Source organism: Sapajus apella, unplaced genomic scaffold (assembly GCF_009761245.1).
Source record: "Sapajus apella isolate SASKATOON/1434 unplaced genomic scaffold, GSC_monkey_1.0 scaffold44, whole genome shotgun sequence".
Classification (NCBI taxonomy): domain Eukaryota; kingdom Metazoa; phylum Chordata; class Mammalia; order Primates; family Cebidae; genus Sapajus; species Sapajus apella.
The window spans coordinates 1,125,748-1,147,540 of record NW_022436984.1 but is presented as its reverse complement, the minus strand read 5'-3'; the positions used below and the strand labels follow the sequence as shown (position 1 = coordinate 1,147,540).

The following is a 21,793-nucleotide window of genomic DNA, read 5'->3' as shown; positions in this document are numbered from 1 at the left end:
TGGGGGGGGGTGGGGGAGTGGAAAGCAACAGGATCAATAAACTTAATTTAAAATTTTACTAGGATTCAGTAAAGGGTACAAAAGACAGGACCATGCTGCTTTGTACCCCCAGGCTGCTCCTCATTTTTCCTTCCTCAATCTCTCTCAAACCTCAGTTCATCATTTTTTCTTCCTCCACAGGATACCCCATTCTGAGGAACAAAATTGAATTTAAGCGGCCAGGGAAAGCTGCTAACAAGGACAACTGGAATAAATTCCTTATGGCCATCAAGGTTAGAGAGGGGGACTTGAAGAATGAAGGCAGATAGGGCAGCACTTAAAAAAAAAAAAAAAACAAGGCCAGGTGTGGTGGCTCACGCCTATAATCCCAGCACTTTGGGAGGCCAAGGAGGATGGATCACCTGAGGTCAGGAGTCTGAGACCAGCCTGGCCAACATGGTTAAAACCTGTTTCTACTAAAAAAACAAAAATTAGCCAGGTGTGGTGGTGTGCGCCTGTAATCCCAGCTACTCAGGACGCTGAGGCAGGAGAATCACTTAAACCCAGGAGGAAGAGGTTGCAGTGAGCCGAGATCACGCCACTGCACTCCAGCCTCAGTAACAAAGCGAGACTCCGTCTCAAAACAAACAAAACACACACACACACACACACACACACACACACTCTCTCTCTCTCTAGAAAGGTGGGTGGGATTGCAGGAAAGCAAGTGCAGACCCTGAAGCGTGTGATGGAGCTGATTTTCTCTGTATTTCCAGCATTAACAAGTTCCTCTCATCATCTTCCATTTGCTCACAGACTTCCCACAGCCCAGTGTGCCAGGATGTGCTGAAATTCATCAGTCAGTGGTGTGGAGGGCTCCCCAGCACCAGCTTTTCCTTTCAGTAGCCGGTAAAGCTGAGGAAGAATTAGGGCCTCTCCCTCATTAAAGTTTTATAAGAAAGTAAGACCACTGTATTCTTTGATCAAAGTCACCCCCAACACCACACAGTGCCTTTTCCCCAAAATGAATCATAATCAAGTAGAAGAAAAGTTATTTTATTACAATTTTTTATCTCATCCCGTGGTCAGGGCCCCTTGCTTAGTGCGGAAAAATCCCTTAGGGACTGAGTCTTGGAACAGCACCTGCTGGACAGAGTGGAGAACCAACCTGGGTCAGAGGGGAAAGCAGCATGGCAAGACCTAGACCCAGTTCTAAGAGCACTTCCCTGCCCCCAGTCTTACCCAGGCCACCACCTTCAAGACCCATTACCTGTCCTAAACCCAGCTTCTCTGTGATGCTCGGATCTCTTGATTTTGATCCAGCAGCTGCTCATTTTCCTGCCTTTTACATTTAGGAGGTTCAAGCTCTGTCATTTCCTCTAGCTGCAAAAGAAGGTGGAGTTAGACACCCTGGCCCTGAATGATAGGTCACCAGCTTTTTTTTTTTTTTTTTTTGAGACAGAGTCTCATTCTGTTGCCAGGCGCTAGGCTGGAGTGCAGTGGCACAATCTCGGCTCACTGCAACCTCCGCCTCCTGGGTTCAAGCAATTCTCCTGCCTCGGCCTCCTGAGTAGCTGGGACTACAGGTGCACGCCACCGCGCCCAGCTAGTTTTTGTATTTTTAGTAGAGACGGCGTTTCACCATGTTGGCCAGGATGGTCTCGATCTCTTGACCTCGTGATCCGCCCACCTCGGCCTCCCAAAGTGCTGGGATTACAGGCTTCAGCCACCGCACCCGGCCCTTTTTTTTTTTTTTTTTCTTGTCTTGAGATCTTATTGCGCTGTGTTGCCCAGGCTGGAGTGCAGTTGTACAATCTCAGCTCACTGCAGCCTCCACCTCCCGGTTCAAGCAATTCTCCTGCCTCAGCCTCCGAAGTGCTGAGATTACAGGTGCCGGTCACCACACCCGATTAATTTTTCGTATTTTTAATAGATACAAGATTTCATCATGTTGGCCATGCTGGTCTCAAACTCCTGACCTCAAGTGATCTGCTCATTTCAGCCTCCCAAAGTGCTGGGATTACAGGAGTGAGCCACTGTATGAGGCCAGTCACGTCTTTTCAACACAGCCAATCTCTGTGGAATGAACCCTTCCTGTTCACCTTCCTTACCTGCCCCTGAAGTCCCTCCTTCCTGCAGGGCCCAACTCCAAGTAGAGTGAGTGCAGCCACACAGCAGTAACCAGATAGAGCAGCCTCCCCTGCAGACATGAGCAAAGAAGGGATCCAGAGAGCCAAGGCTGTATCCTGAAAAGCAAGAAGGAAGGATGGGGACTAGGAGGAAGTACGGCAAGTGTGGCAAATAGGGAAAATTAAAAGGGCAAGACCAAGGCTTTGTAGACCACAAGAAGGAAGAGAATGTGCTCACATAGATTCTTGTGGGGTCAAAGGGGCAGTCAGTATGTCCCAGCCCCTCATCCAGTGGTACCAGAGGATCCAGCAGTCCTGGATGGCAGTCAGCAATAAGGCGGTGGCCACCGTTGGCCACAGTGAGTGACACAGCAAGAAGGAGGCCCAGGGAGCAGGCAGCAGACAAGAGCAGGTTCACCAGAGCTAGTGCCAGCAGGGCCCAGTGCTGGCAGGGACGGGAGATCAGGTGAGCAGCCTGAGCCTGGCTAACTCTCCCAGTAACTAAACACCCAGTATCTCTATTTGAGGCTCCTCCAGTCCATTGAAAGACCAAGCTCAGTCAGCCCCCATTTCCCCGACTCAATCAAGCCTACTCGTTAAAAGCTCCAGGAAGTCCCTTCTCACCAGTGGAGAGCGAAGAAGGTTCCTGGATGCCAGGAGGGCCACAAGTCCCACGGAAACGCTCTGTGGAAGACACAAAGCCTTTGGCCCGCTTGGCTCTCCGGGTGCCCGGCCCCTACCCCAGGCCGCCTGCCATGCTCACCAGCAGCCCCGAGCCAACGGAGATGACATTGGCCGCGGTGTACTCCGGCGTGACGGCGCCAAGGGGATTGGCCACGTGCCGCAGTACAGTGCCGTGCAGCACGGCCCCGAGCAGCAGGTTCACGTGGCCCACCAGGATCAGCGCCAGGCCCACCCGCATCAGCCGCCGGGGGCCCCGGACGGCGTCTGCAAAGCACGGGGGAGGGGCAGGGTTGAGCCGGGCGGGGAAGGGAGAGGCGGCTCGCGGCGGATTAACCACGGGCGGTAGGACAGGCCGAGTGGCCCCAGGGGAAAGACAAGATACGACAGAAGCCGGAAGTTACCGAAAGCGCAGAGACTGCAGCGCCTCATCCCGTCAGCCGCACCGGCCATAGGGTAGCTCTACCTGGGCTCAGCCACGCCCCAATCTTGGCTCCGCTTCCGTCTCGGGCTCCCCTCCCACCTGGGCCCCGCCTCTGCCCCGGCCCAGCTCCCCCTGGCTGGCAAGGCTCGAACACACGACGCTTTTAGCAAAAAGTAGACTTTTATTACAGCAGCAACTGAGGCGAATCGAATGGCCCCCCAGGGCCACCACTGCAGCACCACCTTTCTCTCCCGCCCCGGCCGCCCCAGCGGGATTGTAGAATTCGGCTCCCTCAGTGCCCATGGGCCTCCTTCCCACACAGTCTGGGCGGGAGCCGGCAGATCAGCGACTAGCCCCCATCTAGAAGGCGGCTGCTGAGAAGGCCCAGGCCCACGTCTGTGCAAAACAAGTAAACAAAGTGCAGAGGGGAGGAAGAGAAGGGAGGGGTAGGATGATGCTCAGAACCAGGGAGCCCCCTAGCCCTCCTGAATAATAAAGGAGGGAAGGGGCTTCACAGGGTAATACTGACTGAGGGGAAGGGACAGGAGGGCTGCAGCACGTCCAGGGACAGCCACAGCGCAGATCAGGGCCTGGCCCGAGTGAGCTCTAAGAGGAGACGGTGACAGCGGCTGAGTTGAGGGTGTTGTTCCTGGCAAAATTGAACTTGTTCAGGGTCTCCTCTAGCAGAGAAGTCAGCCGGCTCTGGTCAGCCTGGGGGAGAAGAGCTCAGTGAGACAGGTGCTGAGAGAAAAGAAGGCACTGGGGCAGCCAGGTCAGATGAAGGCAGAAATCTCACCTCACTAATGAAGCCCAGCTGCACCAGCTCAGCTGCCAACTCGGGGATGTTCTCATCTGACAGAGAAACAGGAGGGGGTGAGTACAGTACAGGATGGATGGACCTGGGGCCCTTCAGACAGCACCACTAGGGCTAAACTGTCAGATCCACCCACTGTTGTAGGGGCTAAGATAATTATTCTTTGTGAGTCAGTGTGTTACTGCCTTGTTGCTTTCCCCACTCCTGAATATGTCCCTCAAAGATAAGGCTCACAGACTCTCCATCCTCTGAGGGAAAGGAGAGACTCACTTGGCATCAGGTCACAGCTCAGGTGCCGGTTCAGTTTGTCCTCCAGCTTCAGCAGAAGCGTCAGCTGGAGAATAGGACAGTCAGAAAATGAGACTCTTCCCTACCCTCTAGCCACCAGCCCTTTGCAACCCTAGCCCTGAGCCTTACATGGTGTTTGACTCCCTCCTCCACCGATTCAATGTTGCACTGCATCAGCACCACCTAGGGAAGGAGGACAGAGAGGGTCACTCTAGAGACGTGTCCGTACAAAACCCAATACCTAGAGGCCTTTCCAGCCCATAGCACGTGGCTGCTAGGGAGCATTTTCTCTAAAGGACAGAGCCTTATTTGTGATGTCCCCTCTCCCTTCCATCACAGCCCCTACCTTTCGAGTCTCCACCTCAGCTGGTTCAGGTGTTGGAGTCTTGACAGAGGGGGGCACGACAGGTGATGTCACCTCTTCCTGCTGTGGCTGCTGGGGCCGAGGTAGCCCAAAGGCTGTCAGAGGATAGATACCATTCCTGGAGGGAGATGAAAACAGGTCACATGAGCTCTGTGAATGCCTTAGGATACCCAACCCAGCCGGCTTCCTCAAGAAAGCCTGCCTTCTCACTCTGCTCTCACCTGACATCTTCAAGGAATTTATCTAATTCCAGAGCTGGTGACTGAGAGTACCTGGAGGAGAAAAGAGAAAGGAGATGGAAAGAAGGAAACAAGCAAAAAAGCAAATTCAATCATTCCCAGAGAATGGACAGTTTACAGAGCCTCAAGAGTGGTAGTCACCAATCTGCTCTTTTCAGACCTTCTCAGTTACTCACAAAGTCTGAACTGGTTCTCTTCCTGGTCCTGCAGGGATTTCAGCCAGTACAGCACTGGTATCCATGTTTTTGGTGATCTCCTCCAGAGCATTCTCTGGGATCATGTCTGGAGGGCATGATGGAGTGGGATGTTATGGAGGAATAGTCATATTAAATGTCATAGAAGACATGGAGGCAAAGGGGTAAAGAATCCCTTTGGAGGCAGGGCATGGTGGCTCATGCCTGTAATCCTAGTACTTTGGGAAGCTAAGGCAGACAGATCACTTGATGCCAGGAGTTCAAGACCAGCCTGGCCAACATGGCAAAGCCCCGTCTCTACTAAAAATACAAAACTTAGCCAGGCATAGTGGCACATGCCTGTAATCCCATTTATTCGGGAGGATGAGGCATGAGAACTGCTTGAACCCAGGAGGCGGAGGTTGCAGTGAGCCAAGAGCACGCCATTGCACACTGCAGCATGGGAGACAGAGTGAGACTCTTTCTCAAAAAAAAAAAAAAAAAAAGAATCCCTTTGGAAATAGAAGAGGAAAGCAAGCATGCCAGTGATAGTTACAGGGCTCCAGATTGGAAGAATATTCCCTGTAGGGCCAATAGGACTCACGTTGGTGTCCCACAATGCAGTGGGCAGCAAGGAGTTTGAGCGAGGGCACTTCAAACAATGCTGGGTGGAACAGAAGTTCTCTGGCTGTTGGTCTGCGAGCAGGCTCAGACTGCAGGCACTTTTGAATGAACTCCTAGAAAAGAAAACAAGGTGGAGTAGGCATCTGGCAAGCCCCGCAATGTGTGAATCTTTATAGCTCTCATTCTACTTAGCACAAGGCTTTGTACATAGCAGGGGCTTGGCACTTGCTGAGAAAACAATATATAGTTCAAAAACTAAGGTATATGAAAAATACATCCACTGCTTTTCTGGTTTTAATTATTTTTCTGCTCTCCAACCACAACCTTTCTTTTTTTATTTAATGTTCACACTTTCTTTTTCCTTATTTTCTACTTCTCTGCTTTATTAGCCAACTCATTGCCTATCTTCTTTTCTAAACCTTGACAAATTTTTAGCTTCTCTCTTCCCACACTTACCCACTGTGATCAATATTCACCATTTCCTTTGCCCACAATCACTGAATTCACTGAATTTCCGAGGATTCCTGTAACCATTCTGCCTTATTTTCTTTCTTTTTCTGATACAGGGTCTTGCTGTGTTACCCAGGCTGGAGTATGGTGGCACAATCACAGCTAACTGCTGCCTCAACCTCCTGGGCTCAAGCAATCCTCCCTTCAACTTCCAGAGTAGCTGGGACCACAGGCATGTGCCACCACACCCAGATTATTTTTATGTTTGGTTTTTTGTTTTTGTTTTTTCCATAGAAATGGGGTTTTGTCATGTTTTCTGGGCTAGTCTCAAACTCCTGAGCTCAAGTGATCCTCCCAGCTGAGCCTCCCAAAGTGCTGGGATTACAAGTATGAGCCACTGTGCCTCACCTCTGCCTCCTTTTCTGCCTCCTGTACCATCCCATGACAATTAACCTGCTTTCAACCTTGAAGGCTAACAGGGTTACAGACCTAATCTTTAACTTGAATACTTCACCTCAATGTTGAACTAGAAACTTATTCCACACTGTCCTCCTGACTTCCCGCTAGTCTTCCTTCTTTTCTCCCCTGTTCCCTATTATACTTATCTAATGCGTTACAAACTGTTCTTGTTTGGACTTTCCTGTCAGGCTTTACTTACTATAGTCTGTCTACTGATTCATAACCTTACATCTTTCAAATCTTAGCTCATTATTTCTGGGTGCTATCCCTAACTATATAAATATAAAATCCCAAACAACTGGTTTAAATTGATTGATTTGCTTAAAAATATAAAAATGGGTCAGGCACTGTGGCTCACACCTGTAATCCCAGCATTTTGGGAGGCTGAGGCAGTTGGATCATGAGGTCAGGAGTTTGAGACCAGCCTGGCCAACATAGTGAAACCCCGTCTGTACTAAAAATACAAAAATTAGCCGAGCATGGTGGCATGCGCCTGAAATCCCAGCTACTCGGGAGGCTGAAGTAGGAGAATCTCTTGAACCCAGGAGGCAGAGGTTGCAGTGAGTGAAGATCATGACACTGCACTTCAGCCTGGGTGACAGAGCAAGACTCCATCTCAAAGAAAATTAAATATATATATATAAATGGCTGTCTGAAAGAAAAAAAATGGCTATCTGAGAATATACAGCAATTGCCTAAAGTAACCATCAAATTAATTTACCTCCATGTAGACACATTTAAATTAACACACTTTTTTTTTTTTTTTTTTGGAGACAGAGTCTTGCTCCATCACCAGGCTGGAATGCAGTCCTACGATCTTGGCTCACAGCAACCTCTGCCTCCTGGGTTCAAACAATTCTCCTGCCTTAGCCTCCCAAGTAGCTGGGACTACAGGCACGCACCACCACACCCAGCTAAATGTTGTATTTTTAGTAGAGATGGGGTTTCACCATGTAGACCAGGATGGTCTTGATATCTTGACCTCGTGATCCGCCTGCCTCGGCCTCCCAAAGTGCTGGGATTACAGGCATGAGCCACCGCGCCCGGCCTCTTTTTCTTTTTTTGAGATAGTCTCACTCTCTTGGCTCAATGCAACCTCCGCCCCCCAGGTTCAAGGGTTTCTCTGGCCTCAGCCTCCTGAGTAGGTGGGACTACAGGCATGCACCACCATGCCCAGCTAATTTTGGTATTTTTGGTAGAGACAGGCTTTCACCATGTTGGCCAGGCTGGTCTCAAACTCCTAACCTCAAGTGAGCTGCCCACCTTGGCCTCTCAAAGGGTGGGATTACAGGTGTGAGCCACCGTGCCCAGCCAACACACAACGTTTAACCCCAATAATCATCCATCTTAACCCCCTAACCTATGTGTATGTATGCGAAAACACGATAGGCACCTCTTAAGGAAATGTTTACAGATTTTGTTTGTTCTTTCTGTTTTATGTTCTCTAGCTCTTAGGAGGATATGCCCAGTAGGTAAAAAGGAATAAAAATCAGAAGACATTTGAAAGTCAATTGAGGAGAGAGTGATCCTGAAGATCCTTACCCTCTGTAATGGGTCTTCTAGAAGCTGGATGGCACTGCTGATGGCTTCCTGTGGCACATACGAGGACTCTCCATTGCCCTGAATCTCCAGCACTGCCATCTTCAAGGAAGAGGAATAAAAATAAGTAGACACCTAAGAACTTCAGTGCTCTCATAATCACTCCCCCCAAGTTAGCACCTTGCTTGTCCTCCCTCCATTTCCTCTTCCATCTTCTCATTTGACCCCTCATTTGTCCCTCCCTTCCAGTCTCCTCACCTCCAGTGCACACATGCCGAAGGAGTAGATGTCCACTGCTGTTGTCACATTAGTGACTTCTAGGGAAAACAGAGAAGGCTTTGTTTAATCAGAGGATAGGGGCTGGGGTTGGCAGGAATGCCTTAGGAAAAGAAAAAGAAAAATACTTTGTATGCTGGTAGAGAAGAACTAGAAGTTTCAGTTATGTTGCCTCTGTACCTCAAGTTATAAGGTGCAAAACCAGGGGGATGAGGACAGGGCAGAGAAACCAGGAAGGCTCACCTCCATACTCTGGTGCAAAGAAATGTAGATTCTTCTGCTCTTCTCGACAAGTCTTCACGTGATTGTTGATAGTGTCAGGAGCCACTGGGAAGTAGGGGAGACACCCACAATCTGACCACCATCAACGAAGAATAGTCTCACTCCAGAGAGAGGCCCCAAAAGCCAAATTCTCTCCTAAAGTCTCCTTTCTGATGAACCTCAATAGGCACAAACATATCCCCTTTCCCGTCCTGAACTACAGACCACACATGGATGCCACCTACCTCCCCTTTCTCAGGCTTACTGCTTCTCATCTAATGTCCCTAATTCGAGAGCAACAAAAGCACCAGACTAAATTAACAGATATACAGGGGCTTCGGGCTGGTCTAGGAGCAACGTAGCCTAAGGAAAAACTTTCACTTGTGCCCTGTTCACCTTCCCTAAATCCCAGGTACATCTAATCCTGTTCACATGAAAACACTTGGTTTTAGTTTTAGGAATGGCTTTTAGTTTTAGTTTTGGTTTTGGGAATGGCTGCCTAAAAACACAGGCAGCCATTCCTAATCTGGGAGAATTGGAGACCTCAGGAACTTGGATAAAGAAGGATAAGAAGTATTAACATACAACCCAGGATGTAGCCTCCTTCTTACCACCTTTGCTGAATAAAACTCAAAAACAGCTCAGAATTGAGCTAATATCCTTGAATCAGTTCCACTTTTAATCCACCAAAACTTTTTAGACTCCTGTTCTACCCCCTTATTCCTCAACAATGCCTGCCACAGGGCTGAACGAGGAACCAGGACCAGGCCCAATTTGGACTCATTCGGATCATAAACAATGACTAAAAGTCACAGAGAATATGGGAGCACAGTATGATCTAGGGAACTAGCCTGATGATGAAGGGGAACATGAATCCAGGAGATAAGTGGCCAGCCAGGCAGAATCCACAGGAAACAAGCAGGTTATGGAGGGACAAGCAGGCGGAGGGCTGGCAGGGCAGAAGCTAAGCAGGCATAATTAGGCAGGGAAGATAGGGGAAGAGGGTTTGCTCCCACGACTGCATGCACTGGGCAGCCGCCAAGGGAGCAGAGGGAGCACAAACAGAGCCCCAAGAGGGGCAGAGGGAGCTCTCACCATTAGCAAAAATCCTATGAAAGACTGTTGGGAACAGAGCAGCCCGTAAGCGGGAGGGAGGAAAACAGAGAAAAGTTGTGAGCGATGGAGCAGCCAAGCCCCAGACAAATGGACACACAAATACACAAACACAGCACACAGAAATGTTGTACACTGCACACAAATACACGGCAAATGAAAGCACTCACAGTAGGCACAGCCTGGAACCTCCTCTGGCAGGGTCTGGCCCCAGGGCTCAAATCAGACCTCAAACCTATCTCTTGCCCTTTCCCAACCTCCTATCAGTATCTCTGTATTAACTCCAGTTTCCCTTCAAAATGGTGTAAGATTATATCCCCTATCCCTCTCCACTAATTAACTGGCCTCTCCTATGAATTACCCCTAGCAAAGTCCTTTCTCTTCTCACCAACCCACACCTCAGTATTTTGCTCTGTTATCCCCCATTCCTTTCATCTTACCCCCATGGTTCCCAAATTCCCGAGGCTCCCCTGCCCAGAACCTCTCCCTCCCCTCACCAGAGCCAATCTTGATGAGTCCGTTGTGCTGGATGAAGATGGTGTCACAGGTCAGGTTCCCATGGATGATGGGGGGGTCACAGGAGTGCAGGTAGCTGTGGGGGCACTGGGCTGTTAGAGGGGCCACTGGGAAATTAAGTGCAGGGGGAACCCAAGGGTTAAGAGGAGCAAGGGCCAGGTCTCCTGCTGGTCACCATAAAGATAATCCCCACACTCTGAATCTCCATTATGCCTGATGATTTAAATAGCTGGATAAGCACTAGGAGAAAGATGTAGGAGATAAGTGTCGTGGTTAGGGCATTAGGATATACCCTTTAAATGACCCATAGCGGGCTTCATCTTGACAGTATATGATTCAAAGAAAGTGGGGAGAGGCAGCAAAGAACAGAAGAGTAGTACCCTAAAATCTCTTTGGAGGAACTAAATCAGGAAATATGGGTAAGAAACTAACCAAGTACTACGTACCTTAGGGCAGAGAGGATTTGTGTGCACCAGCGCTTCCATGCCTGAAACAAAGTGTGATCCAAGGATTAGCAGTCATTCCCTCTCTTAACTCTCTCCCACTAGCTCTTTCCATCCCTTCCTGATCAGCTTCATTATTAACATAATCATTTTTAAACCCCCTAAAACTTTGTCTGCTCTCCTTCTGTACCTTTTCATTCATAGTCTTGTGGTTCTTTTTGGTCTTCTTCAGAAACTGCTTCAGACTCCCAGATGACATGTATTCTGTGATAAAAATGACCTGTGGAGGCAAAGCACTTACTAAAAGGCCTTACAGTAGAAATGAACCCTTCCCTTGTAACATATATTACATTTGAAAGTTTATTAAAATTTCTCTGCTTTTGTTCTTAGCTTTACTTAGACTAAATAGGGCAATGAAAACTACTAAGCAATAAAAGTTACGGGAAGAAGAAAGCAAAAGTTCACTCATTTTCTGCCCAGTCTATAGCCACACAAAAGGCATAGGTGGCAACTGAAGCCCTACTCTCATTGCCATAGCAGCTGATTCCAGTTCTGTTTCAAAACTACCCTGTTTTAATCTCTGAATGTAAAAGAAACAATAATAAATGTAGCTAGTCTCTTTTCACTAAGTTCAGGAAATACGGGGAAAACTTCTTACCCTGGCCTTGTTCTCTTTAATGTCAGCCCAGTATTTGTGAAACTTAACAATGTTAAGATGCTCCAGTTGAATCAGATTATCAAACACAGCACGAACCTTTTCCTGAGAGCAAGGGAGGCAATGGAATAGCAGAGTTCACAAATCACTGTAATAATCCTGAGAAGCCATTCCCTATCCCTCCCCAGAAATGATCTAACCCCAACATATTCTTCATAGGCAGCTACCCAACAGCAATTCCTCTTTAACATCAGTGTTCCAACATTACCCAGGCTGCATCTTTTCACCATCACCTACCTCCTGCAGCTTGTAGTTCTTGCGCTCAGAGAACTGTACCTCATTCCACACAACCTCTACACCTTCCTCTGTATCCATGGCCAGGTATGCACTGTCAATACCTGGTACATTCCGTTGATTCACCTGAGAAGAAATTCATATGAAAGAGAATTAAAGTTACCTCTCAAATCCTCTATTTTAACATTACATATGATCATCTCCTCCTAGTCCCCAACCTTTTGAAGTTTGGTCGGCCTCTTTTAAGACTTTGCTCTTCCAGTTCTCACCTCTCCAGAATACAGTCTCCCAAGAGTGACTGTACCATCACTTTACCTCTTCTCGCCTCTTCTGCCAGCGCCCACAGGGTGACTCTTCCAAAATCTCAGATTCATCTTCACTTTCTTCTTCTTCCTCTGGGGAAGCCGCTGAGGTTGTGGAGGTCACAGGAGGTGACACTGATGTCAGTCCAGGAGCTGAAGATGAGGATTCTACCTTTGGATCTGAGCCACTGCTGAGTACTGTCTGGGACTCCCCCTCCGACATGCTGGAAGAAACACTGAGACCTGCATTGGTTGAGGCAAGTACAGAGGGAGAAGGCAGAGAGAGTCAGGATACATCTATAAAGATTTAGTAATCCAGGCTGGGCTTAATGACTCACGCTTGTCATCCTAGCACTTTGGGAGGCCAAGGTGGGCAGATCATCTGAGGTCAGGAGTTCAGGACCAGCCTGGCCAACATGGCGAAACCCCATCTCTACTAAAAATACAAAAATTAGCTGGGTCTGGTGGGGCTTATAGCCCCAGCCATTCAAGAGACTGAGGCAGGAGAATTGTTTGAACCAGGGAGGCAGAGGTTGCAGTGAGCTGAGATCGCACCACTGCACTCCAGCCTGGGTGACAGAGCAAGACTCCATCTCAAAAAAAAAAAAAATTTAGTAATCCAGCTGAGCACAATGGCTCACCCCTGTAATCCCAGCACTTTGAGAAGCTGAGGCAAGAGGTTCACTTGAGGCCAGGAGTTTGAGACCAGCCTGGGCAACAAAGTGAGACACCCATCTCTACAAAATAATTTAAAAATTAGCCAGGCAAGGTGGTACACAGCTATAGTCCCAGCTACCCAGGAGGCTGAGATGGGAGGATCGCTTGATTGCCCAGGAGTTTGAGGCTGCAATGAGCTATCATCATGCCACTGGCTAGGCAACAGAGAGAGACCCTGTCTCAAAAAAAAAAAAAAAAAAAAAAAATTAATAATCCTGATAATCTCATTTGTGAATTCAAAAGAAAATAAAGCAGGCCAGGGATTTGAGACCAGCCTGGACAAAATAATAAGACCCCAGTCTCTACACAAAATTTTTAAAAATTAAAAATAGAAAACACACACCTCCTTTGTTTCCTTTAAATCCAAAATCAGAATCAGTCCTAAATACTGAAACATTATTCTCCTAACTTGAGTCTAGAGAAGGGGAGCTTTCTTAATTGAAGATGACCCACCCAGGAATGGCAAACACAAGATTTACCGTAGTCTAACCCCACTTAGTAAGGTCCAAATTAACAGCAAAATTGGGTGCTCTATTCCTTCTTGGCAAATACTCATTCAATAGGCTTCCCTTTGAATCCCCAAGTACCCCCTATTTGTACTGTGTTCAAGAATTAAGCTATGTGTGGCCAGGCACGGTGGCTCATGCCTGAAATCTCAGCACTTTGGGAGGCCAAGGCGAGTGGATAACCTGAGGTCAGGAGTTGGAGACCAGCCTGGCCAACATGGTGAAACCCTGTCTCTACTAAAAATATAAAAATTAGCTGGGTGTGGTGGCACACACCTGTAGTCCCAGCTATTTGGGAGGCTGAGGCAGGAGAATCACTTGAACCCAGGAAGCAGAGGTTACAGTGAGCTGAGATCATGCCACTGCATTCCAGTTTGGGAAACAGTGAGACTCCATCTCAAAAAAAAAAAAAGAAAAAGAAATTAAGCTATGTGGGCGCTATTCAGAACAGATGACTCCAGACTCCAAAATGTTTCACTGAGATAGCCTTGCTAGACCCTCAGCCAACTTTTCCAGCTGAAACTCTTGGCTAATTTATCCAGCTAGAACTAACCTTGGCATTCACTATTCATCCCTTCTCTACACAGAACAAGCCTGCTAGTCCATGGTGAGGCTACCTTTGGGGCAGGTGACTGGCAGTTGTTAGTGACTTCATCACTGATGACCTCACCTTTCCTGTGATGTGAGTGTGACAAATAGGTATTGGTTAACAACATTTTTTTTCATTCAGTCATTTGACAAATATTTATTAAGTACTTATTGTAGGCGAAGCACTGGGCTAAGTACTTGAGATACAATAGTGAACAAAATAAATGCCCACATTCAAGCAGCCACAAATTCAAGTCAAACCTAAGACTTTAAGCTTCCTGCTTTCATTTCATTCACATTGCTCAAAGTCTCTGAAGTTTCCATCCTCTGGGGCACTAGATCTGATATAGGCTATTTCTTACAAGTACAAATAACTCAAGGTACAACTTTTATACAAAAAAGTATTATAAAGCATAACATTTTTTTCACGGTCATGGCTACCTGAAGAAAAGGAATTCTCAAGAGTTAAATGCCATTAAACTTATACAAAAAGTCACAAGACAATCACTTAACGTTATTCTGTATCTCTAAGAACAAAGACTTTGAAGGAGTTGGAACCTGTGTGTGCTAGGCTCAAGAGAGTGCTCTACAGTATGAAAATGATACCCTGCCGGGCGCGGTGGCTCACGCCTATAATCCCAGCACTTTGGGAGGCTGAGTGGGTGGATCACCTGAGGTCAGGAGTTCGACACCAGCCTGATCAATATGGCAAAACCCCATCTTTAAAAAAAAAAATTAATTTAAAAAAATTAAAAAATAGCCGGGTGCGGTGGCTCAAGCCTGTAATCCCAGCACTTTGGGAGGCCGAGGCGGGTGGATCACGAGGTCAAGAGATCGAGACCATCCTGGTCAACAAGGTGAAACCTCGTCTCTACTAAAAATACAAAAATTAGCTGGGCATGATGGTGCATGTCTGTAGTCCCAGCTACTCGGGAGGCTGAGGCTGGAGAATTGCTTGAACCCAGGAGGTGGAGGTTGCGGTGAGCCGAGATCGTGCCACTGCACTCCAGTCTGGGCAACAACAGCGAAACTCCGTCTCAAAAAAAAATAAAAATAAAAAAAACTTAAAAATAAATTAAAAAAAAAAAAAAAAAGAAAATGATACCCTGGGTCGGGTAAGCTGGCTCACACCTGTAATCCCAGCACTTTGGGAGGTGGTGGCGGGCAGACTGTGTGAGCTCAGAAGTTCGAGACCAGCCTGGGCAACAAAAAAAATACAAAAATTAGCAGGGTGTGGTGGCACACATCTGTAATCCCAGTTTATTCAGGAGGCTGATGCACGAGAATTCAGAAGGCAGAGGATGCATTGAGCCAGGTGGCGCCACTGCACTCCAGCCTGGGTGAAAGAGTGAGACTATGTCTCAAAAAAAAAAAAAAAAAAAGGGGGGGGGGCGGGGCCTGGCGTGGTGGCTCACGCCTATAATCCAAGCACTTTGGAGGCCAAGGCGCGTGGATCTCCTGAGGTCGGGAGTTCAAGACCAGCCTGACCAACATGGTGAAACCCCGTCTTTAAAAAAAAGAAGAAAGAAAGAAAATAAAGAAGAAGAAAGTGATATCCTGGAAAGTAAATCTGCTCCTCTCAGTTCAGAATCCTAGAAGCCTCTAATCAATACCAATTTTTGAAAAGCTCATATTTTAGAACTCTGATGCCCATTTGTGCCCATCTCTGCCCTCAATCTACACTATGTTTAACCCAACTCAGAAGATTTTTATTAGAAGACAGTCTAGTAAATACCAAAGAGCAATAGGCACTACAGAGGAAATCTGGCAAGATATTCTTTCCCTATGTTATTTTCTAGGTCCTGGCTTATTCTAGAGAGATTTGCCAGGCGCGCTGGCTCATGCCTGTAATCCCAGCTACTTAGGAGGCTGAAGTGGGAGGATCGCTGGAGAGAGATTTAACTCAGCCAGCCAGGAAAGCTACTATCTGCCTGTTTTAGTAATCTACCAGAAAACTTCTGTTAGAGATCATGTTCCTGCTTCTGAAAAGTAGCTAAGCAAATGGTAAGACACTATCAGTTACTTCCTAGAGCAGCTACATTCACTGAATGCGTCTAGAATCTGAACTAAGTAAAATTCCCAGCCAGACTAAAACAGGAAATAGCAGAATTCTAATACAGGAAAGCCATAGCCAATGGACTGCAAAGAAACTTCTGGACCTAGGACACAACTAACCCACAGTAGGGCACCACAGGAGACACCAACCCTTCATCAGTGAAAGATGCCCTTGGAATTTGCTTATCCCCTCCCTTATTTTTTGTGACTTTTTGCCCCTTCCTAATTTTTTCAACACAAGCAAAACAAGGGCAGTGCCCAAGATCCTCCAGCACTCCTCCTATTGATGAAGAAACCTCCGCGACACTGGGAGTTTTGCCTCAGAGTCGCTGAGAGGTTTAAAAGAGATCACACACGGAAAAGCTCATTTACGCTCGTAAGGGGAATCTATCGCCTGGCCGCCTCCAGTCATCCTGAGAGGTGCAGAGTGTTCACTTCGGAGTAAGGCAGATCGCCCTGCAAAGTTTTTCCCTGAGATTTTCACTTATTGGACAGAACCCCCTCTGCGTGTCAACCCCTCCACAAGAACTCGTGGGATCGGGCCTCTTGGCTCTCCTCACTCTGAGCGGACCAAAGGGCCTCTGATACCCGCAGCACTGTCCAGTCGGAAATGAAGCCGCTTGGGGGAGGAACCTGGCCCCTAGAATTTCACACTCCAACAGGTCGCATGCCCGGCGTCTGGAAGGCAGAGGCGGCCCGCGCGGGCACCCGACTGGGGCCCAGGGAGCAAGCGGCGGCCACCTCATCAAAGGCCAGCAGGGCGGCGCAGTCAGGGGCGCAGGCCACGCCCCCGCGCAGTCGGCGCGCCGCCCCGCGAGCAGGCCCAGCCAGGCCGCCGCGCTTCCGCAGGCCGCCGGGCCGCGACCGCCGCCCCCGCCCCCGCCCCCGCCCGCCGGGCCCCGCCTCTCGCAGCCAGAGTTCCAAGCGAACGCCAGGGCCTCCCGACCTGCGCCCGCAGAATTCCGGGGCGCTGCCGCCACGCCGGGGAGACCGGGGAGGCCCAGGCAGAGACTGCAGGGCCGAAGCGGCCCCTCGGCTCCAGCAGGCAGGGCCCGATTGGGCCTGGGCTACTGAGTGAACAGGGCCGCCTTCAGCACCCGCCTGGCGGGTCCCATCGTCCTGGGCTTCGGAGGCCGATCCTTCTGTCCTCTCGCGAGCCCCTCCCTCCTCGGGCCCTCATTTCCCTGGGCGCTCACCTCCCGACTCCGCTCCCCGCAGCCTGCGCTTCAGCTTCAGCTCGGGTTCCGGGGCCCGGGATCGCAGCGACTCCCTCACAGCTGCGCTCCGCAGCGCAACCGAACTGTGGGCCCCGCCCTCGCGGCGTCCCAACCAACAGATGGGCGGTGCCGCACCGTCGGCAGGTTTCCATTGGGCGACGAGCTGGGTGGGCGGGGCCCTGCCGCAGGGCGCTCGCTGGGGTAGGCTTCCACCCGCTCTCCTTCCCTTGCGCCCGTCCGGCCGAGACCTCTCGTAGGGGTGGGTGTTTTCGGTCCCAGCTGGGGCTCGTCTCTCTATCCACTCCACCGCCCGATCCAGGTGCCCCAGATGGTTCTGCTGGACGCAGGGAGGGCCTCTTCCTTCTTCTTGAAGGCGCCATGACAGTTCTAATGACCCAAAAAGACAAAAGGAGCCAAAAACGTAGCCTCAATCCTAGAGGAGCGTCCCCCAGCCCCCGCCCGCATTATTTTGGAACGATACTGGTGTGCCGGACGTCAATTCTCCGGAAAGCTATTAAAAATTACCTAACGCTGAAAATTAGTAGTTAACTCTGGGACTGCATAGCACTATTTGCTGAAACTTTGTAAGAGGTTTTCACAGATGTTTAATTTGATCCTCGTAAGAACGAACTCATTTAAATTATCATTCAGTGGTAGTTGGCAAATGCAAAACCTGCATCAGAGGCATTAAACTATTGACCGAAAGTTAAGTTGGTAACAGCCAAGTCTAGAATCCGAAACAGTAAATTTCATCAAAGAAGACTACGTTGAGAAGATGTTTGGAAAGAATTTAGACTCGTTTCGAGGAAGCGGAAAGAAAAGATGATAAATTCCGAGTGAGCTATTATTGATCTGCGAAAACTAAGCGCGGAGCCTTCAGGATGAAAGTTCACTCTGCCCTTAGACGAGTATGATGGAGGAATGATGATGAATCAATCAACAGAACTTGGGAATGTCACAATTACCAAATTTTACTGTCCGTAAAGGGAAATCTCTAATCCTATTTTACTGGGAGAAAGGACATATGGCAGAAACCCTCTCGTTTTCTCATCACTTAAAAATATTCATTTTTAAAACTGATCTTTCGGACGGTAATCCCAGCACTTTGGGAGGCCCAGGCAGGCGGATCACGAGCTCAGGTGTTCGAGACCAGCCTGGCCAATATGGTGAAACCCCCACCTCTACTACAAATACAAAAATTAGGTAGCACACGTCTGTTGTCTCAAGCTACTTTGGAGACTGTGGTGGGAAGATCACTTGCGCCCAGAAGGCAGAAGCTGCAGTAAGCCAAAATTGCACCAATACGCTCCAGCCTGAGCAACAGAGTGAGAATCCGTCTAAAAAAAAAAAAAACTCACCCTTCCTAACTTGATTATTTTATCTTTGGAAGAGAGGGCTCAAACCCCCTTTTAAAAATCTTATTAAACTTATGGGCCTTCTCTTGTATTTTTTTTTTTTTTTTTTTTTTTTTGAGACGGAGTTTCACTCTTGCTACCCAGGCTGGAGTGCAATGGTGCGCGCGATCTCGGCTCACCGAAACCTCCGCCTCCTGGTTTCAGGCAATTCTCCTGCCTCAACCTCCTGAGTAGCTGGGATTACAGGCACGCACCACCATGCCCAGCTAATGTTTTTTGTATTTTTAGTAGAGAAGGGGTTTCACCACGTTGACCAGGATGGTCTCGATCTCTTGACCTCATGATCCACCCGCCTCAGCCTCCCAAAGTGCTGGGATTACAGGCGTGAGCCACCGCGCCCGGCCTTTCTTTTGTATTTTAAAAAAATGCACTTACCCAACAAATTTAGGATACCATTTCAATTTCAAGAAATTGAGGTTAACAATCTTTGTTCTTGGCTGGGCATGGTGGCTTACACCTGTAATCCCAGCACATTGGGAGGGCAAGGCCGGCGGATCATTTGAGGTCAGGTGTTTGAAACCAGCCTGGCCAAAATGGTAAAACCCCGTCTCTACTAAAAATACAAAAATTAGCCCAGCGTGTTGGTGGGCTCCTGTAATCCCAGCTACTCGGGATAGGGAAGCAGGAGAATCACTTGAGCCTGGGAAGTGGAGGTTGCAGTGAGCAAAGATCGAGCCATTGCACTCCAGCCTGGGGGACAGAGAGCAAGACTCCGTCTCAAAAAAAAAAAAAAAAAGGCCAGGCAAGGTGGCTCACGCCTGTAATTCCAGCACCTTGGGAGGCCAAGGGGAGTGGATCACAAGGTCAGGAAATCTAGATCATACTGGCTAACACTGTGAAAACCCGTCTCTACTAAAAATACAAAAATAGAAATAAATAAATTAGCCGGGTCATGCCTGTAGTCCCAGCTACTTGGGAGGCTGAGGCAGGAGAATCACTTGAACCTGTTAGGCGGAGGTTGCAATGAGTCGACTTCGTAAAAAGCAAGACTTCGTCTCAAAACAAAAACAAAAACAAAAACAAAAAATCTTTGTTCTAATCTCAAAAGATTAACCTTTCCTCCCTGTGGGCTCAAAAGCAATTGGAACACCTGGCCCAGGGTAAACATTCATTAAATATCAGTTCATGTTATCATTAGAGTTTTGCATTCTCTTCTGCCTAGGGCCTTAGCATTATCAACCCTTTTAACTAGGTCCTTTCAAGTATGCATAGAGGACTATTTGGCATCCTCTAGCTCTCATTTTTAACCATTCATTCACATTTAAAATGATCAAATGCCTGCATTTTCATCTCTTCATGTATTTATTTTTTCCTGCTTATAAAAATAAAATATGTTCATTGCCAAAAAACACCCCAAAATATTTCCAAAACTATTTTAGTATAACGTAATATTTATATAGTAGTTTCCATGTGTTAGACACTTTTAATTGCTTTATGACATAACTCATTTAATGCTGACAACAATGAATATTAGCGTTACTATAGAAAGTGAAATCTCTCATAATCCTACTTCCCCCAATAATTAAGATTTTGGTGTACATTTTTTATTTTTCTATGTATACACATATGTGGATGTAATTTTAAATGAAAACAAGTTTATACTACATAATCTTTTTCACTTTTTGCCATGGCAATGCATATGGAACTACTTTAATTTTTTAACTGCTACTTTTTCACTTTACTGGCTAATTTTTTTTTTTTTAAGACAAGAGTCTCACTCCATCACCCAGGCTGGAGTGCAGTGGCTCAATTTCAGCTCACTGACACCTCTGCCTCCCAGGTTCAAGGGATTCTCAGACTTCAGCCTCCCAAGTATCTGGGACTACAGGTGTGTGCCACTATGCAGGACTAATTTTTATATTTTTAGTACAGACGGGGTTTCACCATTTTGCCCAGGCTGGTCTCGAACTCTTGAGCTCAGGCAGTCTGCCTGCTTTGGCCTCCCAAATACAGGAGTGAGCCACCGTGCCCAGCCCTTTACTGGTAAATTTTTTAACCAGTAGAATATTCCAGTGTCCAAATGTGCCAGCATTTAATTAGTAACTACCTGTGAACATTGGGATAACATTCCTCATTTATTATTTAAATAAAGCAGCAGGGACTCCATGTTTGGGTCCCCTTCCACAAACACTCCCTTCTTGGAAGCCATCTTTCTCTCTCCTGGATTTTCCCTCTGTAGTCCCCTTCAAACACTCTTGTGGAAGCCTGTCCTCCCCTCCTAAACTCCATCTCTCTCTATTCCATTCCCTTCCACTCAGTGTGGAAGCTGCTTTAAAATAAATAAATAAATAAAGCAGCAATGAACATTTAGCTCCATATATCTTTGAATACTTGTGAAAATGATTTTTTTTTTTTTTTTTTTGAGACAGAGTCTCACTCCGTCACCAGGCACCAGACTGGAGTGCAGTGGCACGACCTCAGCTCACTGCAACCTCCGCCTCCCAGGTTCAAGCAATTCTCCTGCCTCAGCCTCCTGAGTAGCTGGGACTACAGGTGCACGCCACCACGCCCAGCTAATTTTTTTGTATTTTTAGTAGAGACGGGGTTTCACCATGTTGGCCAGGATGGTCTCAAACTCTTGTGATCCGCCCGCCTCGGCCTCCCAAAGCGCTGGGATTACAGACGTGAGCCACAGCACCTGGCCAAAAATGATTTTTATACATTCTTAAAACTGCATTGCTGAGTCAAAAGCTAAAAATATGCATATTAGAATGGCCAAATTCCAGAACACTGACAACACCATATGCTGGTGAGGATATGGAGCAACAGGAACTCTCATTCATTACTGGTGGGAATGCAAATGGAACAGCCACTTTGGAAGACAGTTTGACTGTTCCTTACAAAACTAAACGTACTCTTACTATATGATCCAGCAATTGCACTCCTTGGTATTTTATTTACCCAAAGGAACTGAAAACTTATGTCCACACAAAAATCTGCACATGAATGTTTATAGCAGCTTTATTCATAATTGCCAAAAGTTAGATACAACCAAGATGTCCTTCAGTAGGTGAATGGATAAACTGGTACATACACACAATGGAATATTATTCAATGCTAAAAAGAAATGAGCTATCTATGAAAAGACAGAGAAACCTTAAATACATATTACTAAGTAAAAGAAGCCAATCTGAAAAGGCTAAATACTATGTGATTCCAAATATATGATATTCTGGAAAAGGCAAAACTATGGAGACAGTTTTTGCTAGAGGTTTGGAGTTTGAGATGAATAGGCAGAGCACAGGTGATTTTTTTTTTTTTTTTTTTGAAAG

General features: G+C 47.5%; 3 protein-coding genes across 11 annotated transcripts in view; 1 reads left to right on the top strand and 2 right to left on the bottom strand.

Annotated features, from left to right (window-relative positions):
- The window catches only part of IFT172 (intraflagellar transport 172), a 33,361-nt gene extending 32,419 nt beyond the window's left edge, over window positions 1-942 (top strand). For all 4 annotated transcript variants that reach the window (XM_032301346.1, XM_032301345.1, XM_032301344.1 and 1 more), the window contains 2 exons: window positions 181-272; window positions 796-942. In XM_032301346.1, coding sequence (XP_032157237.1) covers window positions 181-272; window positions 796-885 — 182 coding nt within the window. In that variant the 3' untranslated portion in view covers window positions 886-942. The remainder of the gene's footprint in view (window positions 1-180; window positions 273-795) is intronic.
- Window positions 943-1,019: 77 nt separating this feature from the next.
- On the bottom strand, window positions 1,020-3,293 carry KRTCAP3 (keratinocyte associated protein 3). Of its 5 annotated transcripts, none has more exons than XM_032301350.1 (7): window positions 3,194-3,293; window positions 2,872-3,056; window positions 2,733-2,792; window positions 2,347-2,553; window positions 2,091-2,252; window positions 1,250-1,362; window positions 1,020-1,125 (listed from the first exon to the last, which is right to left on the bottom strand). In XM_032301350.1, the coding sequence occupies exons 1-6, from the start codon at window positions 3,240-3,242 to the stop codon at window positions 1,255-1,257; spliced, it is 771 nt and encodes a 256-aa protein (XP_032157241.1). In that variant the 5' UTR covers window positions 3,243-3,293; the 3' UTR covers window positions 1,020-1,125; window positions 1,250-1,254. The 5 variants fall into 5 exon arrangements, with proteins under 5 accessions (XP_032157241.1, XP_032157242.1, XP_032157243.1 ...); XM_032301351.1 differs by having other exon boundaries at window positions 1,020-1,122; XM_032301352.1 differs by having other exon boundaries at window positions 2,091-2,225.
- Window positions 3,294-3,374: 81 nt separating this feature from the next.
- On the bottom strand, window positions 3,375-17,227 carry NRBP1 (nuclear receptor binding protein 1). 2 transcript variants are annotated; one of them, XM_032301348.1, is made up of 19 exons: window positions 17,086-17,227; window positions 12,037-12,266; window positions 11,725-11,847; window positions 11,431-11,532; window positions 10,963-11,052; window positions 10,776-10,816; window positions 10,311-10,405; window positions 9,796-9,819; window positions 8,683-8,766; window positions 8,422-8,480; window positions 8,167-8,265; window positions 5,696-5,828; window positions 5,095-5,200; window positions 4,901-4,951; window positions 4,662-4,797; window positions 4,445-4,498; window positions 4,298-4,361; window positions 4,010-4,065; window positions 3,375-3,924 (listed from the first exon to the last, which is right to left on the bottom strand). In XM_032301348.1, exons 2-19 carry the CDS (start codon window positions 12,244-12,246, stop codon window positions 3,820-3,822), a joined length of 1,632 nt encoding a protein of 543 aa, XP_032157239.1. In that variant the 5' UTR covers window positions 12,247-12,266; window positions 17,086-17,227; the 3' UTR covers window positions 3,375-3,819. The 2 variants fall into 2 exon arrangements, with proteins under 2 accessions (XP_032157239.1, XP_032157240.1); XM_032301349.1 differs by lacking the exon at window positions 9,796-9,819.
- Window positions 17,228-21,793: the final 4,566 nt, after the last annotated feature.

Coding starts and splice junctions, on each gene's coding strand:
- NRBP1 (XM_032301348.1), bottom strand. CDS start 12,246: ATGTCGGAGGGGGAGTCCCAGACAGTACTCAGCAGTGGCTCAGATCCA. Junction 8,481..8,682: donor CTTTGCACCAGAGTATGGAG/GTGAGCCTTCCT, acceptor TGTTTTCCCTAG/AAGTCACTAATGTGACAACA. Junction 5,829..8,166: donor TAGAAGACCCATTACAGAGG/GTAAGGATCTTC, acceptor TTTCTTTTCTAG/GAGTTCATTCAAAAGTGCCT.
- KRTCAP3 (XM_032301350.1), bottom strand. CDS start 3,242: ATGGCCGGTGCGGCTGACGGGATGAGGCGCTGCAGTCTCTGCGCTTTC. Junction 2,253..2,346: donor TTGACCCCACAAGAATCTAT/GTGAGCACATTC, acceptor ACTTCCTCCTAG/TCCCCATCCTTCCTTCTTGC. Junction 1,363..2,090: donor AGGAGGGACTTCAGGGGCAG/GTAAGGAAGGTG, acceptor CTTCTTTTGCAG/CTAGAGGAAATGACAGAGCT.